We start from the raw sequence: 12,185 nt of genomic DNA, 5'->3' as shown, positions 1-12,185 counted from the left end.
TTTGCCCGCCCAGGACCGGCAGCCGGCAGCCCACTGCCTACGAGAGCTGTCGGTCACGCGGCGCCTCCCGCCCACTGCCTCTCGCGGCACTCCGATTGGCCGCTCGCCTCCGGAGCCCGCGATTGGTGTCCCAGGAGCGGCGGCCGCCTCCCATTGGCCTGGCTGCGCCGTCCGTCACGCCGGCGGCGGGAGGGGGCGTCCCTCTCCCCCCTCGTCGTCTTCCCAGCCGCTGGGTTCCCAGAGTGCTCCGCGGCCGTGTGGAGCGAGGCCTTGTTCCCGCGTTGAGCCGCCGCCGCCGCCGCCTCCTCCTCAGCTTCAGCCTCCGCGCCAGGCCCGGCCCCGCCGCGCCATGTCGGACTACAGCACAGGAGGACCCCCGCCCGGGCCGCCGCCGCCCGCCGGCGGCGGCGGGGGAGCCGGGGGAGCGGGAGGCGCCGGGGGAGGCCCTCCGCCGGGCCCGCCGGGCGCGGGGGACCGGGGCGGCGGCGGCCCCGGCGGCGGCGGCCCGGGCGGGGGGTCGGCCGGGGGTCCCTCCCAGCCGCCCGGCGGGGGAGGCCCGGGGATCCGCAAGGACGCCTTCGCCGACGCCGTGCAGCGGGCCCGCCAGGTGAGGAGGCCGCGGGCCTGAGGGGCGCGCGCGGGCGGGGGAGGGGGCGGGGTCACGCGCGCGCGCGCGGGGGTCGCGGGTGGGGGGGGGGCGAGGCCGCCGCGGGGTCACGTGGGGCGGTAGGCGGGGGCCAGGGCCGCTCGGGGTGTCTCCAGTGGCCCCCAGCGGGTGACCCCCTGCAGGGGCATGGGGCGTCCGGGGGGTCGCCAGGAGTGGCCCCTGGATGTTCAAGGGGCTCCGGAAAGCGGGGACTCACTTGGGGAGCCCTTCTCTTAGGACACCCGAAGGCGTGCTCCCCTCTCCTGGAAGCAAAGTGTCCACCTTCCCCGGGGGACGGTCTTGGCGTTGCCCTCATCTCCCCATCAGGGTAGAGGGCCCCGTTTGCCCCCAGCCCAGTCGCATTTTTGTCTGCTCCCCGGGAAGAAGGGACTTCGAGAGGAAAACAGCTCTTCCTCTTCAGCCTGGAAAGTGGAAGAGGGACCCTTCTGCTATCAGAGCGGCCGAGCACTTAGGCGAAATGGGGAGGGTAGGCATAGGGGCTGGCTCTTTTTGATGCTTCCGGTGCCTTGAAAGCGTGGTCTGCCTCTTTTGGAAAGGGGGGAGGGTCCCACCACTGTGTTTTGAGGCGTGATGGTAACGTGGAGGTGTCACATGCTGGTGTGACTGACCTCCCCGGCTCCATTTGCGGCCTCCCCACGTCCTGGAGGGAAGGAGGCCTGTAGAATGGGAGAACTTTGCCGCCCTCCCGGGAAGCCGACCAGCTGGGGGCCCACTGAGTGCATTCCCGCAAGAGTGCTTTCCCTGGGTTGTTCAGTGCCTCCAGGGCAGAGTGGGAGGTCCCGTTAGGTGAACGCCCTGTTCCCCGCCCAGTGTGGTCTGTGGCTTTCTCACCTATGAGATGGGACAGGTAGGGTTCTAATGTGCACTTAATCTGGACGCCCACCCAAGTGCTTTAACTGAGAAGCAGTTACAACGGGGAGAGTTAATAGGAAAAAGTCTTCATCCTAAGAGCTTTGGCCCCCAAGTGTTAAAAAAAAAAAAATGGGGAGAGGTGGAAGATAGATCCTCAGCTTAGCTCATGGTTTGTGTTTCTTTGGAAAACTTGTGATAATCCCACAAACGGACTCTGGTTTTAAATTTGTTGGATCAGGCTTGTTTGAAGTTGTTCTTCATGTGTCTAAAATGTAACATGTGTGCCCCAAGAGGGTCTTTTGTTTTGGTGGAACGAAGGTTTCAGATGCCTTTAAGCAAAAACGTCCCTACAGTTTGTTCAACAGATACAAAGATTTTGAGGGTGAGGGAGATAAAGGAAAGTTGTGCTCTTTAACATCTCAGAAGAGTGGGGCTACAGTCACACGTTCTGGTTCCCTGGTTCCCTCGTGGAGGCAACCTGGGGACCCTCTCGAGAACAGATCAGTGTGGCTTGCCCGTCGGATCACGAGCAGCGTAGGTACAAATCTCATCCAGAAAGGGAGTTTTGAAATTCCTGGATGACTCTCGAACGCTGAGTCCTTGGGTAGGTTCCGAGAAGTTGAGCCGAGCACCAGGGAAGGTTGGGTTTTGGTGGTAATCTTGTGTGCTTACAATTTTGTTTCTAGATCGCAGCCAAAATTGGAGGCGACGCTGCTACCACAGTGAATAACAGCACTCCTGATTTTGGTTTTGGGGGCCAAAAGAGGCAGTTAGAAGATGGAGGTAACTGTAACTACCTGCTGGGAGGAAGGCCTGGGGGTGGCCTTTGTTTGGCTCAGGGTCAGGGGGAAGCCCACTGCCATTTGGTCTTTTAAAACCTCAGCCGTCCCAGCTTTGTTCGTTCTTTTTGTTCGGGCTGCCTTTCTGGGGTATCAGGTGGCTGAGAGGAGCAGATTGTGACTAGGTCCAAGTTGTAAGTTCTCAAGATTGTTCCTCCCCTTCTGGTAGGCTTGGGAAGTGCTCACGGTTTTATCGAGGCCCCACCGAAGTGCAGTGTGGCTGGCCCTAGGGCATGCAGCACTGCCCACGGCAGCCAAAGTGATCAGTGTGGGGATCAACCCAAACCGGACTTTCACCCCGGCCCTCCTTGCCCCTGGACTCGAGTGTTGCCGTCCTTGTTCCCATTCGGAAGGACTGTTTCACCCTTAGTGCTGGTGGTGGGACTGATGGAAGTCTGTCCCTCTTCTGGGGTTGGTCCCTGCTACTCTCCTGTCTGGGCTCTGGGGGTGGGGGTGGGGGAGGGGGGGTTGTTTGCCAGGCCGTGTGGCACCAGCATCAGATTTGAGGCAGCTGTGGGTGGGTGGGTGCAGCATCTGACATCCTCTCTCTTTCACAGACCAACCGGAGAGCAAGAAACTGGCTTCCCAGGGAGACTGTAAGTCCATTGGATGATGCAGGCAGAGGGCAGTGTCAGGGTCTTAAGAGATTTTTAGGAGTCGGGAGCTGGAAGCTCTAGGCAGAGGGCATCTGTCCTTTGTGGAGGCTCTGGGTATTCATCATCTGGGGTCCATGAGCTCTAGGGATCCCAGAGCCCCCAGAGATTGAGGCAGGGACAGTCAGTGGGTGTGCTGATGTGAGGTGGGCTTATCACACTTGAGCGCTCAGGAAGGCTCAGAAGCACTCTAGTAAGTTCCAGCCACTCCTCACGCAGGCAGGAGTGCCGGGGGGCCAGCAGTGTTCAGGGTCCCAAGGAGGAGCCAGGCCAATCTTTGCTTTGGGTTTTCTCTCTGCAGCCATCAGTTCTCAACTTGGACCCATCCATCCTCCCCCCAGGTAAGTCGCGATTTGGAGAACGCTTGTTTCCTCGTCTGTCAGCTGTCTTCTGGCCTTCCTTGCTGATGTGGGGAGAGCTGTGTCGGGGGGTACACCGTTTTACGGCCTCGTCCCCACTGCTACTTGGCCAGAGAGAGGCCCAGGAGGCAGAGGAGCAGCATTTGCTCCTATGTTGGTCTGTGTGTAGGGCCTAGGGAGGGGAGGGGAGCATGTGGCCATGATGAAGGAGGGGGTGGTCTCTGTGCACTGTGGTGAGACCCTCAGCAGACAGCCATCTTCCCAGAAGGGCTGGGGGCTGGCCGTGGGTTTCTTGTCCGCCTTCTGCAAATGTTTGAGCCCTGAGAGCTGATGGGGCTTGGGGTTCTTAACTTTTTTGCCCCCCAGAACGAGTCCAGTGGATCTGACATAGAATTGTTCGTGAAGGACCACGTTGTTTCACTTTTTAATTACATAAAATATAGTAAGGGCTTACTAGAGAAAGGACGTGAAAAAGATACAGATCTTTTTTCTTTTGAGTCTAGAGACCTGAAATGACTATCGGAATTCTGTAAACGGTCTGAGTGTTCGCTCTTGTCCTGAATCAGTGGAACAGCACTAGTTCAGGGGCCACGCTGACCTCAACCAAGCCTCTCACGGCCCAAATGGGGAAGATGAGTGCTTGAGAGGTTGAGTGGCTTGCTGTGGGGAGAGGGGGTCCTGTACTCTCTTAGGGTTCTGCTTAGGCCCGCCCTTGGTGGGAAGCAGGGCCAGAGGCTGGAAGCACCAAGGACCCTGCAGGTTAGGAGCTGTGGCCTAGGAACATGTTAGGAGCTCTGGCTTCCAGCGGCCTTTTCTGCTGGAGACTCTCCCGTCTCTTCCATTCCCCTCCCCCTGTCTTCTTTCCCACTTGAGACTGATACCATCTGTCTTTGCAGGACTTCAATGACAGAAGAGTACAGGGTCCCGGATGGCATGGTGGGACTAAGTGAGTGGGTCACTGTGGGATGCCCATCACGCCCTGTCAGGGACCGCACCCTGGGAGCCCCTGTTGGCCCAGAGCCTTTGGTCTGAGCAGGCCTCCTGTGGTCCGCTCCGCTCTCACCTGTCCACTCTGGGCAGGGAGGATGGTGGAGCTCTCTGGGGAGGGGAGGCCAGGAACCCCTGCCACAGTCTTCTCAGCGCTAGGGTACCCTCACCAATCCTTTCTATTTTTTCCTTTTTCTCCACCTAGTCATTGGCAGAGGAGGTGAACAGATTAACAAAATCCAGCAGGATTCAGGCTGCAAAGTCCAGATCTCTCCAGGTAGGAGAGCCAGACTTGTGTCACGACGGGCGTGGGGGGTTGGGCTGGACTCCGACAGGACAGAAGTGAAATGGGTTGGTGTTCACCGAGTGCTTTCTGTGTGCCGGGCTCAGAGCAGGGTCTCCACTCGTACAGCACAGTGCCCTGCGGTGTGGCTGCAACTTTGGTTTCTTCCATTGTACGCTTGCAGGGGGAGGGCTGACGTGGAGAGTCGAAAATTGAATATAGGAAGTCTTGTTCTAGGGGCGTCTGGGTGGCTCCGTTGATAAAGCGTCTGACTCTTGATCTTAGCTCAGGTCTTGATCTCAGGGTCGGGAGTACAAGCCCCGCATTGGGCTCCATGCTGGGTTTGGAGCCTACTTTAAAAAAAAAAAAAAGTCTTGTTTTAGATCCTGCTCTAAGCGATTAGTTAAGTCACCATCTGAACTAAGCACCTGGTGGAAAATCAGTGAGAACGTGTGAAGCAGGGAGGTGCATTCAAGGGAATGACTTTGAGGCCAGGCCTAGATTTGAAGGCCAGGCAAGGACTGCTGTGCAGGGGTGTCTGAGGACTTGCTCTAACGTAGTGGCCTTCATAGGCCGTGGAGAGTGCATGTGTGGTCCTCAACGGTGGCAGAAGTGGCCTAGGTTCAGGACATCTTCCATCTCGTCTTTGTCCCTGAAAGATCTTTCGCCTTTCCTGGACTGTGAGCTTCCTGACCTTGGTCTTGCATAGAGCAGCCTCCCGGGTGTTTGGCAAGGTAGTGGTTTGTCAGGCCACTGAATGGTGGCAGAAGTGGCCACTGGTAGTGCAACTTTCGTCATCTCCATAGAAAGCCTTTCTCCGGTGTCCACAGACTCAGAAAGGCATTGACCCTGTCTCTTTTCTCCAGACAGCGGTGGCCTACCAGAGCGCAGCGTATCCTTGACAGGAGCCCCGGAGTCTGTCCAGTAAGTCCCTTGCTGGGCTCTTGTGATGAGGGGAGCAAGCAGAAGGTCTCTCCATCCTTTGGAAAGTTGGGGGCGTCGCCCTCGCCAGGGACTGTACTGATTTTCGATTCCCCTGACTCCGAAGATCTGGGAAAACAACCCGAATGGCCCCAGCCCTAGCCCTGGGGATGGACCCTCTTCCTCGTCATCATTTGCCAGACACGCGTGTCGGACTCACCTTCTTCCCTTTGAGCTGGACGGGGCTGTCAGGCCAGTACTCTCTCAGGTGTCTCAGTCCCAGTCTTCTCCTTCCCAGGAAAGCAAAGATGATGCTGGATGACATCGTCTCTCGGGGTCGTGGGGGCCCCCCAGGACAGTTCCACGACAATGCCAACGGGGGCCAGAACGGCACTGTACAGGAGATCATGATCCCCGCAGGGAAGGCTGGCCTGGTCATCGGCAAAGGTGGCGAGACCATTAAGCAGCTGCAGGTGAGGGCTGGGACGGAAGCTCCTCCTGTCCCAGGAAAGTCTCCTTCCTGCATCTGCGTGTGCATACCCCACCGGCTGCTTTGCCAGAGCCTCTTACCCTTGTGGTCATATCTGCCCCACCCACGTGCACTAGCCCCAGAAAGTCCTTTGAAAGCCCAGCACTGACTATCCACATTGGTTGTGAAGGAACGAGCTGGAGTGAAGATGATTTTAATTCAAGATGGCTCCCAGAACACGAACGTGGACAAGCCTCTTCGCATCATTGGGGATCCTTACAAAGTGCAGGTGAGAACCCCGGGGTGTTGGGGCACCTGGAGAAGTGAGTGACAGATGGGGCTCGGGATTTGATTGAAAGGGGAAGCAGTATTCGAGAGCGTTCTCATGCTGAGCTGTCCCTCCCAGTGCTGGACACAAGTAAGAGGCCTAAACTCTGATCTTTCATTTTCCTATCTGGAAAATGGGGGTTGCTGGCCATCCTTCCTCCTCCCTCTCTCGGGACGGCAGGGCAGGAGCTCAGCGGGGCGCTGGTGGGCTCAGCCTCGGCCCGTGGGCCCTTGGGTGGTGGGACGCCGGGGGAGCGGTGTTGGAGTAGAGCGTGCCCTGTGTGTTTGCAGCAAGCCTGCGAGATGGTGATGGACATCCTCCGGGAGCGTGACCAGGGTGGCTTTGGGGACCGGAACGAGTACGGATCCCGGATTGGCGGGGGCATTGACGTGAGTGCGGGCCTACCCCGATGATGGAGGGCCATGGGCTGGGTGTGGTGGGTGGAGGGCGCCACAGCTGTGGGGACAGGACCCAGCTGGACCCTCCTCCACCCCTCCCTCAGGTGCCGGTGCCCAGGCATTCTGTCGGGGTGGTTATTGGCCGGAGCGGAGAGATGATCAAGAAGATCCAGAATGATGCTGGTGTGCGGATACAGTTTAAGCAAGGTCAGGGGCTTCGCCGAGTAGATGAGCTGGCTGGAGGGCGACTGTGTCCACCAGCTGTGTCCTAGGGAGTCTTCCGAGAGTCCGCTGAGATGCCTTGGCACCCCGGTGTGAACCTTGTTGAGTTTGGGACCTCCTTGTGGTGCCTCCTTCGCCACAGCGGAAGAGGGCACAGCCATGTGAGACAGTTGCTGAGGGGCACACTTCCCAACACACTTCCCAAGTCCAAAGGCGATGTCTTCTGTCACCAGATCTGTCCCTTTTCCTCTTCCCTACCACGTAGCCCATCCTGACTGGGGGCGGCCTGGACCAGATCAGATCACTGCCCCAGCTCAGTCTCCCAAGTGGCAGGCCTGTGGGGAGGAAGGATTGCTCTGTTGCCTTTCAGAGGTCTGTTGTCCTTTTTAGCTCAGTAAAAGGTACCTATTAGTCCCGGGGTGCCCCAAACAGGAAGAAGCCTCGGCTGCCACCCTGTCCTAAGTGGTCGGTTTTCTCATCTGGAAATGTGGGCCCACCGGCATCTCCCGCCCGCTCCTCAATACTTGGGAGTGTGGTGAGCGGCAGTTTGAGCCCGAGATATTTCTGACACCTGGCTTGGCACGATGTCTATCTCGCAGAGGCGGTGTTATGGGGGCTTGGTGTTGTGCTTTTCCTTAAAATCCATCTCTGTTCTGTGGGTGCCGGCTTCAGATGATGGGACAGGTCCCGAGAAGATAGCTCACATAATGGGGCCCCCAGACCGGTGTGAGCACGCAGCACGGATCATCAATGATCTCCTCCAGAGCCTCAGGGTAGGTGGCACCGGGGTGTGCGGCCAGCAGCTGGTGGGTGCAGCGGGGGGCTGGCCCGGCCCCACCAGAGGAGTCCAGGGGCCAGGCTGGCTTTCTGTGTTCACTCCCTCTCCTCCCTGTCTTGCAGAGTGGACCCCCAGGCCCTCCAGGGGGTCCTGGCATGCCCCCGGGGGGCCGGGGGCGAGGAAGGGGCCAAGGCAACTGGGGCCCCCCTGGTGGAGAGATGACCTTCTCCATCCCCACTCACAAGTGTGGGCTGGTCATCGGCCGAGGTGAGTAGGCCCCACCTGCGCCCCACATGCACTCCACTCCTCTCCTGCCCTCTCCTGCCTGCCCTTCACTGCCTGTGGCTCCCACAGGTGGCGAAAATGTGAAAGCCATAAACCAGCAGACAGGCGCCTTTGTGGAGATCTCCCGACAGCTGCCGCCCAACGGGGACCCCAATTTCAAATTGTTCATCATCCGGGGCTCACCCCAACAGATTGACCACGCCAAGCAGCTCATTGAGGAAAAGATTGAGGTGGGCTCGGGAGGGGTTCTTAGAGCCTGGACCCGGCTCCTGTTTCTCAACCGCCCCCCCTTCCTTCCACTGACCATCTGCTTCTCCTTCCTCCAGGGCCCCCTCTGCCCAGTTGGACCAGGCCCAGGGGGACCAGGCCCTGCTGGCCCCATGGGGCCCTTCAACCCCGGGCCTTTCAACCAGGGGCCACCTGGGGCTCCCCCGCAGTGAGTATTGGTCTCCGTCTTCTGGGATTTGGGGCTCAGGGGCTGCTGTGCTGGCAGGAAGAGCCACGGGCCCCGTTTTCACTCACATCAAGATGTGCTAATAGTCTCGGCCCTAGGCAAGGCCCAGCCCAGCCTCCTGTTCCATAGACAGCACAGATGTTGACCGTAGTCTCCCACCTAATGGGCAAACTCATGGAGGTTGTATTTGGGGGACTTTCACATCCCAGAGCAGCATAGTGTGTCTCTTTTGGCATTGATCGTCTCGCCTTTTCCTGGGCGAGGAGCCTGTGGCCGGCCGGGCCCCTTTCCTGCCAGCCGGGCCTGCCCCCGTGGAGCGACAGTCCCGGCTCACCCGTCGCCCCTTCTCTGTCCTGCAGTGCGGGGGGGCCGCCTCCTCACCAGTACCCACCCCAGGGCTGGGGCAATACCTACCCCCAGTGGCAGCCACCTGCTCCTCACGACCCAAGTAAGTAGGCTGCCCAGATGCAGGGCAGGGCAGGGCGTGGCTGCCCAGGTGGGGAGGGCAGGGCTGGCCTCCCGCACCGCCCCTCAGCCCACCCCGCCCTCCCACAGATAAAGCTGCAGCCGCCGCAGACCCCAATGCCGCCTGGGCCGCCTACTACTCACACTACTACCAGCAGCCCCCAGGCCCCGTGCCCGGCCCTGCGCCAGCCCCCGCGGCCCCACCTGCCCAGGGCGAGCCCCCTCAGCCCCCACCCGCCGGCCAGTCGGACTACACTAAGGCCTGGGAAGAGTATTACAAGAAGATCGGTGAGTGTGCGGGCGGACTCGGGGGCTCAGGCCGGAGGCTGGTGAGAGGCAGCCAGGTCCCGGTGCCGTCCGTCCTCTGACCTCCCGCCGCCTCCCTCCTGCAGGCCAGCAGCCCCAGCAGCCCGGAGCACCGCCACAACAGGACTACACGAAGGCCTGGGAGGAGTACTACAAGAAGCAGGGTGAGCTGCCGGGGGCTCTGGGGGCGGGGCAGCGCTGGGTCCAGGCCCTCCAGCTCCCGGCCTCACTCGCTCACCCTCTGCTTGCCCGCAGCTCAAGTGGCCACCGGAGGGGGTCCGGGAGCGCCCCCAGGCTCCCAGCCAGACTACAGTGCCGCCTGGGCTGAATATTACAGACAGCAGGCCGCTTACTACGGACAGACTCCAGGTCCCGGCGGCCCCCAGCCTCCACCCACACAGCAGGGACAGCAGCAGGCAAGTGGGAATTGCCACCCTCCTCCTCCTCCTTTTTCCTTCCAACCCCCGGCCACCGTCCATCCTGCCTTAGTGGGTAGCGCCGGAAATCCCTTCCCCTGCGGGGTGTGTCCTTGATGCCTGCAGCGGGGGCCGTGTGGCCAGAGGTCTCCGGGAGTCCCCACGAGCTGGGGAAGTGTGCGCTGGGTCCAGAGGTTAAACGAAGAGGCCTCCCTGCGCCGGCCCGCTTGTTCCTGTGTCACGCTGTCGCGATGCTGGGGGAGAGCGCGAAACCAATACAAGGTGGAACTGTTGAACTGGTGGGTAGTCCTGGGGGTGGGGGGGCAGGCCAGCGGCACAGACGTCGGTCGCCATCCTGGCTGCTCACTCGCTCACTCAAAATCTGGCCACTCGGGAAGAAAACGGATGTGTTTTCCCCTCTCCGCGTTACTTTTTTGGGTTTTGTTCCTGGCATTCTTTTATTTTTAACCCCACGGTCTTTCCTCCGTGTCCAAGTGACTGTGTGTTGCAGGCGGCCCCCGCGCGGGTCAGCCCTGGCTCTGCTGGGACTCGGGGAGCTTGCCAAGGGGGCCGGCCCCAGGGCGCCCCCCCCCCCCCCCCGCACCCCCTTCTCCGCCCCCTTCCCCGGGCTCTGCCTCCTCCGCTCTCGCGCCTGCCTCTGTGTCCCGGTTTTGTCTGTGAAGTGGGCATGACGATCGCCGCCACCTTCCAACCTACCTCACAGGGGTGTTGTGGGGACACCGTGATCTCTGACATTGTCATGTTGTGATGCGCCGGAGCACCTGCCTTCCTGAGGACAGAGGGCCCCCCTCCCCCCTCCCAAACCCCAAGCGCGCTTCTCTCCCCCCCCCCCCCCCCGCCCTGCTCTGTCTCTGCGGCCCCCCCCCCACCCCGCTTCTCTCCTCCTGGTCTTTACGTCACTCTTTCTCCTCCTCCTCCTCCATCTCCATCAAGGAGCCAGTCTGACTTCGGCCGAGTTCCCCGGAGCACTTGCCTAGACAGTTACAGCTCGCCACAGGTTCAGGGGAGGGGCTTCCTGGCCCCCTCCTCGCCACCGTCCCCCCAGTCTCCCGCCCCTTCCTCCCCTCCCCGTAGTGACCGATTCCTATCTCTTCCCTCTCCGCAGGCTCAATGAATCGAATGAATGTGAACTTCTTCATCTGTGAAAATCTTTTATTATTTTTTTTCCATTTTGTTCTGTTTGGGGGCTTTTTTGTGTTCTTTATTTTTTTTTTTTTCCCTCGTTTGTTTGGCGAGAGAGCGATGGCTGCCGTGGGGGGTGCTGGGGGCGCCCTCGCTGTGAGTGGCTTGGAGGTCATGCCCTGGGCGATGCTGGGCTCTCACTCTCTCGCTCATTCTGTGTGTCTCATGCTTTTTTTCTTTCAAAATTGGGATCTTTCATGTTGAGCCAGCCATAGAAGATAGAATTAAATCTCTGCCAAAAAAAAAAAAAAAATTTAAATATAAAAAACACAAAAAGCAAACAAAACCTATAAAATTATATATATATATATAAAAATCTCTATCCCTTCCTGAAACTGCCTCTTTCAGGGGAAAGCAATTCATTTTCTTCCTACCACCCTTGGCCCTCTTCGTGTTTTTAAAATAAACTTTTAAAAAGGAAAAAAAGTCACTCTTGCTATTTCTTTTTTTTAGTTAGAGTTGGAACATTCCTTGGACCAGGTGTTGCTATTTCAGGACCCCCCCTTCTCCCCCCTCAGTCGAGCCCCTCGGCCTCTGCTCCTCCTCTTTCCTCCTGCCTCGCTCGGCTCCCCTGCAGCCCCTCCCGCCGCCCCCTCCCCCCCCCCCCCCCGGGACTGGTCTTGTGTTTCAACTGTTCAAGAGGACATTGAAACTGAAAACAAATTGAGAACAAAACAAAAAATTGTATGGCAGTTTTTACTTTTTATCGCTCGTTTTTAACTTCACAAATAAATGATAACAAAACCTCCCCGTGTCTGCTGGGTGCCGTCTCTTTCTCTCCTCTCTCCCCCTGTAGAGTTTTGAAGCAGATGTTTGTTCGTTCTTTATAGATGTTGTAAAAGCCTGATAATGGTGATTGGAAATTACAAGCTTTGTGTTGTGTTTTTTCTTTCTTTCTTTCTTTCTTTTTTTTTTTTTTTTAAGAAAAAGAATTATAAGAAAAAATAGTTTTCTGCAGGCGCATTGTGCTTTCCTAACCCCCTCCCCTTTTTTTGGTTAAATAAAGTGCTTTTTGTCTAAAAACTGCGTGCTGGCCGCAGTTGTGTTTGTAGAGGAAACAAGTTGAAGAGGAACAGGGCTTGGCCTCTAAGAGTGGGGTGTGGGCCCCCCGAAGACTGCCCTTCTTGGGTTGCCTTGCAGAAAGGGCAATAGCAGGTTGAGCCCCGGTTCCCTCTGGGAACATGGGGAGCAAGGCACCCGGGAGGGTCCCTGGGGACAGGCGTTTCCATGGATGCAGCCCGCCAGCACAGCAAACCCATGGCTGTGCCTCTCGGGAGTCCCACCCGCCTTGATGCGCACC

The 12,185-nt window shown here is 58.7% G+C and overlaps 1 protein-coding gene across 2 annotated transcripts; it reads left to right on the top strand.

Annotated features, from left to right (window-relative positions):
- Nucleotides 1–234: 234 nt before the first annotated feature.
- KHSRP (KH-type splicing regulatory protein) lies at nucleotides 235–11,633 on the top strand. 2 transcript variants are annotated; one of them, XM_053897670.1, is made up of 20 exons: nucleotides 235–607; nucleotides 2,206–2,302; nucleotides 2,916–2,954; nucleotides 3,313–3,352; nucleotides 4,267–4,316; nucleotides 4,563–4,634; nucleotides 5,507–5,564; nucleotides 5,860–6,034; nucleotides 6,221–6,319; nucleotides 6,649–6,747; nucleotides 6,861–6,963; nucleotides 7,651–7,751; nucleotides 7,879–8,023; nucleotides 8,111–8,271; nucleotides 8,368–8,477; nucleotides 8,855–8,943; nucleotides 9,051–9,248; nucleotides 9,353–9,430; nucleotides 9,522–9,682; nucleotides 10,809–11,633. In XM_053897670.1, exons 1-20 carry the CDS (start codon nucleotides 350–352, stop codon nucleotides 10,815–10,817), a joined length of 2,142 nt encoding a protein of 713 aa, XP_053753645.1. In that variant the 5' UTR covers nucleotides 235–349; the 3' UTR covers nucleotides 10,818–11,633. The 2 variants fall into 2 exon arrangements, with proteins under 2 accessions (XP_053753645.1, XP_053753644.1); XM_053897669.1 differs by having other exon boundaries at nucleotides 9,522–11,633.
- Nucleotides 11,634–12,185: the final 552 nt, after the last annotated feature.

Source organism: Panthera pardus, unplaced genomic scaffold (assembly GCF_024362965.1).
Source record: "Panthera pardus isolate Hobbes unplaced genomic scaffold, ASM2436296v1 HiC_scaffold_8, whole genome shotgun sequence".
Lineage (NCBI taxonomy): Eukaryota > Metazoa > Chordata > Mammalia > Carnivora > Felidae > Panthera > Panthera pardus.
Note: the sequence above shows the minus strand (reverse complement) of the source record. Positions and strands in the feature narration are given on the sequence as shown.

Coding starts and splice junctions, on each gene's coding strand:
- KHSRP (XM_053897669.1), top strand. CDS start 350: ATGTCGGACTACAGCACAGGAGGACCCCCGCCCGGGCCGCCGCCGCCC. Junction 8,272..8,367: donor TCATTGAGGAAAAGATTGAG/GTGGGCTCGGGA, acceptor TCCTTCCTCCAG/GGCCCCCTCTGCCCAGTTGG. Junction 8,478..8,854: donor CCACCTGGGGCTCCCCCGCA/GTGAGTATTGGT, acceptor TCTGTCCTGCAG/TGCGGGGGGGCCGCCTCCTC.